Below are 6,469 nucleotides of genomic sequence, written 5' to 3'. Positions count from 1 at the left end.
GAATGTTTCCATTGCTCTTGATATGTAACTCACTTCTTGAGCAAATATCAGGTAAGTCTATCCTTGACTTTTTGTTATCTTTTGTCTTTCCAGGGACGTTAAGTAATGTATTCATGATGTTCTCAAAAAAGTTCTTCTCAATATGCATGACATCCAGATTGTGGCGTAAGAGAAGATCCTTCCAATAGGGTAGCTCCCAAAATATACTCTTCTTATGCCAATTGTGAGAGACACCATACCCATCAGGCATATTTCGAGGAACATGCCAATTTCCTCCAACTTTAACTGTTTCCTGAGCTCCGTAATAATCAATGTCTGCTTCGATCTGCTGGCCGGTGAGATATGGAGGAGGACCGTCTCTAACGATTTTTTTGTGCCGAAACAATGTCTTATTTCTTCTGTACGGATGGGCAAGTGGAAGAAAGCGACGATGACAGTCAAACCAACAACTCTTCCTACCATTCTTCAGTTGAAAAGCATTCGTCGATCCAAGACAATATGGACAAGATAGTCTTCCATGTGTTGTCCAGCCAGACAACATCCCATAAGCAGGGAAATCACTTATCGTCCACAGCAGAACTGCTCGCATCGTAAAATTGTTTTTCAAGGAACAATCGTACGTCCTCACCCCTTCTGACCACAATTGCTTTAGCTCTTCTATCAACGGTTGAAGAAAAACATCAAGAGACCGTTTTGGATGCTTCGGCCCAGGGATTAATATGGTCAAAAATAGAAATTCTTGTTCCATGCACATATCCGGCGGTAAATTGTACGGCGTAAGAATGACTGGCCACAAAGAATATTGTCTACCAGACATTCCAAATGGACTAAATCCATCGGTGCATAACCCAAGATAGACATTCCGAATATTTGTAGCAAAATCTGAGTGTACCTTGTTGAAATGTTTCCACGCTCTTGCGTCTGATGGATGTGCAACCTCACCATCTCTCTGGACATGTTCCGCATGCTACCTCATCGATGCAGCAGTCCTCTCAGATTGATATAATCTTTTCAATCTGTCTGTAATTGGTAGGTACCACATCCTTTGGTACGTAGGTAATTTTGAATTCTTGCATTTCCGACAGGGACGTGCTGTACACCGAAATTAGGTAAGTTACCTACTTAGGCGGGCTGTACACCGAAATTAGGTAAGTTAAAGCACATTGAATACACGTTTTCACCTAAGTATAACGGTAACATGCTTCGTTGTAATGTCGATGTAATGATTACGACGTATTTCTCATTCCACGTACATTCGTCGTAAACTTACATTGAGTTTACGATGAAATCAGTTCGTCGTAAATTTACATGGTGTTTACGACGAAAGTTATATTCCCCGTAATTTCGTTGTAAAGACCATGTAAATTTACGACGAAATATTTTCGTCGTAAATGTTCGTTGTTACGGGCACGTTTTCTTGTAGTGGTATATCTACACGAATAAATATATAAGAAAATGCTGGAAAAAGAATCATAATATTTTAGCAAAATTATCTTGACAGTAGTAATTATCCTTATTGACTTTAGAACAATAAAAACAAGAACAAGAAAAAATACTCGGACTATAAAGTGATTTTATAAACTGTATGTCGTTTTATGAATGTAAAAATTTTGATTGATAAATGTGGCCTTAAAAAGCTAGTTTCAACTTCCAACGCTTATAAAGCCGTGGAAACGACTTCACGGTTACATGATCCTACCTTTAGCATTAACATTAAGTCATTAACCAATTAAAAGTCAGATAAATAAAGCAGAAATTGGCTAAAAAAAATAATCTTAATATTTTAGCAAAATTACCTCGACAGCACTAGAACTCAGTTTTTCTTGTCAGAACCAAGCAAATATCGCTCTCGATTTTAACGGCATTTATCAAGCAGTAACGTAATGACGAATGACCTGGCCACTTTTCAGAAACCAGGTTCAGTAATAAAATAAGAAAAACAAATTCACTGAGAGACAAGAAAGAAAAAAGAAGTACGAGCAAGACTTCGAATCTTGGTTAAGTATTTTGATTCCGTTGGAAGGAGAGTGTTTAATTCTTACAGTGACTTTGCGGAAGTAAAAAGGTGAAAAGGGGAAATACTAGCTGGTTTTTTCTTGTAAAATTGATAAAGTGAGGGCATGGAAACGTCACCGTTTTCGTTGGTTTTCTAATTCTTACATGTTTCAGTGTCAACATAAGAGGGTAAAAGCCAAGTCCGAAGCAACTTACTGTGTCTGTCTATTTTGGTCTAATTATAGGGAGGATGACGAACTCGGCGTTAATATAATTTACAGAAAAAAGAAGTTACTTCGTAAATGTAGTAAATGTACAAAAAAGTGTGGTTTTCCAGTATGTGAGAAGAAAAAAAATTGTGATTTTGTTATACAATACAGCCAGACACTAATATTGATTGAAGATAGTAAGGTTTGGACTTATGCCTTTTAAAAAACTAGTCATTTATTAATTCTATTGTTTTCTTTGTCAACGATTACTCTACGACCACGTTAACTTTTTGTACTCTATAATCACGTAAACTCGAGGAAAAAGGAAACGAAGATCGCAATAAGTCCTCTGCCGATCGGCTTTGATAAGCGTGCCATATACCACCAACACACGACGCCAACTGATATTCGATTATTATAGCTATTGTCCATTATAGGCAGCATTCTTTCATAATATATATACACTCCTATACGGCTTTTACAAAAGTTCTCAGAAAAATATATATACTCCTATTATATAATAAGGCTTTTACAAAAGATCACGAAGAGATTTTAGAATGCATTGATCTTTTTATATGTGAGGATTTCTGACAAATATATATATATATATATATATAATGTATATATGTGAAGAAGTTCTAACAAAAAAATAATATATATATATATATATATATGTGAATAATTTACTTAAAATATTTACGTCTTCTTCAATTATACTTGAGAAAATTATAACATCATCCTAAGTTACTAACTATTTTATGCAAGACAACGCATCTCAATTTTTCACGCATAAAATTAATATCATTGGATTCACATACCAAATTTTAAAAGATTTTCTTGTATACGTTTAAAAGGAGCATATGAATTCAAGGTAATATTTCGCCGTCGCCTGAACAGATCCGGGAGAAGCAGATGGGTTCACTGGTTTCTGACATATTTCATGTGAACGTAGGGTATTTAACAATTATAGACAAAAAATAATAGTATAAAGTTTAAGATAAACAAATAGGAAAATTTTAGTTTAAAAAAAAAACACAAATGGGAAAAGACGACACAACTACAGAACTACTCTCTTTTTTTCATTGTAGTTCAAAAAGTAATTATTAAAAGTATCTAATATTCCGAACCGAGATAATTTATCTTAAAAAGTTTTACAAAGAAAAAATTGTAATTGTGGAAATAGGAAAGCTTACGGTGACTTCCTGAATGGTGAGAGCGGTTTCATCATTCATGCACCTTGATGAGCTTGTTCAGACTCGTGGGTCCGACATCCCACCGATTTTGACAGTGTATTTCGTTGGAAAGATCAGGACCGTTGTACAAACTAACAAGTGAAAAATCTCTTCGTGAGTCGACCGTCAATATGAATGATAGTAAAAGAAATGCACGTTTGTAGGTTTGGTTTTGTAGTTTGCATAGTTAACTCCCTTCCAGCTTCGAGTCCAAGGTTGGCCCATAGACACTTATCCAAATATTCAGAGATTGAAACTCAAAAAATCATCTTCTAGAGAGATGTATTAGGAACATCGCGCATAAAATTGGAAAGAAAAGTTAAGTATTATATAAAATAGATATGTCAATTTATTCATTACCAATTGATTTTAGGTTAAAATCTCACCTAGCTTAATATATTGTTTCTCATCATTTACATTCAAAATTGATAAAAAAATCATATTATTGAAAAAAAGAAAAATCTCTTTCATACTATCGATTTGATTTGATCCAACCAGAGTACGTCAAGATATAATTATACCTACTGATTTGATGCCAAAAAAATTGTATGGAAGCATTACCGTAAATATTGTATGTATTTCTGTAAAATCCAGTCCCGTGGATTCCATAATGGCTTGCAGAGCACCGACCCTAACTCTTTACATGTGAGGTATAAGTTTTCTCCAGGTAGATTATTGTTGAGCTTAACGTTCCTCGAACCAAATACTTCATCTTTTAACAACTTTTCCACAAAATAAATTGTCACCAATCGACTTTTATTGTAACAACCCGTCTCACGGACCTCAGGCTAACCCTGCAGAGCACCAACCCTAATCCTTCACATGTGCGCTCTAAGCTCTCCCATGTAGGTTATTGGTGCGTTTGGCGTTCTTCGAACCCAAGATCTCACCTTTAACAACCCTCTTACAAAAAAAATTGTCACCAATTGACCTGCATGTCAAATGGTATTGTAACAACATGTTCCGTAGACGTCATAATGGCCATGCAGAGCACTGATCCTAATCCTTCACCTGTGAACCCTAAGCTCCACATGTAGATTATTGGTGCGCTTGGCGTTCCTTAGATCCAAGACCTCACCCTTTAACAACCCTCACACAAAACGAGTTGTCACCAGTTAACCTATCTGGAGGAGCTTAGGGTTCATAAGTAAAGGATTAGGATCGGTGCTCTGCAGACCAGCCTGGAGTCCACGAGACGGATTATTACAATTTTCTTGATTAAGTTAATTATAATTATATATATATAGTGTTAAACAACATGTTACGCACAGAATAAATATTCAATTTTCTTTAAAAAAAAGAAAGTATTCAATATGGAAGCTTGGAGTATATATCAAGGAAACATTTTCCAACAGCTATCTAGTAACACATATTTGTGTGTAAACGTTTAGTAGCTAGGGTGAAGACTGAAGATAGAAGAAAAGGAAACAATCCTTGTTGTCATATAGGGTGTATAATGTATATAATAATTTACACATATCTTATATTATATGTAATAAAAAGTTAAGTAAATAAGGATGGTTCACAAACTGCTATATATATATTCTTCACTCCTGTTATATTGCTGAATGTCTGATTGGCAGTAACAGTTTGCATTTTCACACATAACTCTCCATAACTATTCCATCATCACACCTCCTCAGTGATTCATCAGAGACACAAAATTTCAAGCTTTGTCAGATTCTTTTTCTTCTTTCTCCATACCTCACCCGCTTCTCCATATATCTCTCAAATAAAAAAAGAAACCCTATAAATTCCAGACTAAAACAAGAAGATAATGGAGAACTCCGACATGCTAATGAACATGATGATGCAGCAAATGGAGAAGCTTCCTGATCACTTCTCTAACCCAAACCCTAACCCTAATTCCCATAACATCATGATGCTCTCCGAATCTAACACTCACCCTTTCTTCTTCAACCCCAACCATACTCATCTGCCACTACTTGACCAAACTATCACTCACCAACCCGGTTTAAATTTCCGGTATGCACCTTCCACTTCATCATCTCTCCCGGACAAAAGAGGTGGAGGAGGCGGCGACAACGCTAACATGGCGGCAATGCGAGAGATGATCTTTCGCATAGCCGTGATGCAACCGATACATATTGATCCGGAATCTGTGAAGCCACCAAAGAGGAAGAACGTGAGGATCTCTAAAGATCCACAGAGCGTGGCGGCTCGACATCGGCGGGAGAGGATAAGCGAACGCATTCGGATTCTTCAACGGCTTGTTCCCGGCGGGACCAAGATGGATACTGCTTCGATGCTCGATGAGGCTATCCATTACGTTAAGTTTCTCAAGAAACAGGTGCAGTCGCTAGAGGAGCATGCGGTTGTTAACGGCGGAGGAGTGGCGTCAGCACCGACTGGTGTTGGTGGAGGATACGGTGGAAAAGGGTGTGGGACTATGCGGTCTGATCATCACCAGATGCTTGGAAATACACAGATTCTTAGGTGATCACTTTTTAAATGTATTATTAGTATGAAGAGGAAAACAAAAATTCTCGGGACAAGTGAAATTTAATATTATGAGTGTGTTATCTTTTATAAACGTATTTAATTTTCCCGGTTTTAATAATGTCTAGGACGTTTTTTTAAGGCAGGTCTTTTTAGTGTAAAAACCAATTATAGTAATATTCAATTATCATTGCAAAATGAAGCAATCTTTTGATTACTAGCACTGATCAGCTTTCGGCAGGTCGGATCTGAGTACATGCCAACGAAACATTGGTCTTGATGAATAAAATTTTTGGAAACTTTTTCATATAAAATTCTTAAATTGGAAAAAAAAAAGAAAATTTAACTAAAATTCTTAAAAAAAATGTTTTAGGCCCCCAAAATCTCAGATTTGACCATGGTTTTATAAGGCTTTATGTGTTGAATACTTCTTCATCTTTTTCTAATATAACAATAGTGTGTAAATTGTAATGTATGTCATATATTCATATCGTACTAGGATAAGACTTGCGTCTTGCGCATGGTAAATTTATATGAAAATTATTTAAGAAATATCGTATGGAAAAAAATTTA

The 6,469-nt window shown here is 36.0% G+C and overlaps 1 protein-coding gene across 1 annotated transcript; it reads left to right on the top strand.

Moving 5' to 3' along the window:
- Positions 1–5,028: 5,028 nt before the first annotated feature.
- Positions 5,029–6,037, top strand: LOC106298795 (transcription factor HEC2-like). The gene has a single exon (XM_013734937.1). It carries the CDS (start codon positions 5,214–5,216, stop codon positions 5,895–5,897), a length of 684 nt encoding a protein of 227 aa, XP_013590391.1. The 5' UTR covers positions 5,029–5,213; the 3' UTR covers positions 5,898–6,037.
- The last annotated feature ends 432 nt before the right edge of the window (positions 6,038–6,469 follow it).

This window comes from Brassica oleracea, chromosome C1 (genome assembly GCF_000695525.1).
Source record: "Brassica oleracea var. oleracea cultivar TO1000 chromosome C1, BOL, whole genome shotgun sequence".
In the NCBI taxonomy this organism is placed as follows: domain Eukaryota; kingdom Viridiplantae; phylum Streptophyta; class Magnoliopsida; order Brassicales; family Brassicaceae; genus Brassica; species Brassica oleracea.
Note: the sequence above shows the minus strand (reverse complement) of the source record. Positions and strands in the feature narration are given on the sequence as shown.

Bases quoted from the DNA above. Each gene is read 5' to 3' on its own strand.
- LOC106298795 (XM_013734937.1), top strand. From the start codon at position 5,214: ATGGAGAACTCCGACATGCTAATGAACATGATGATGCAGCAAATGGAG.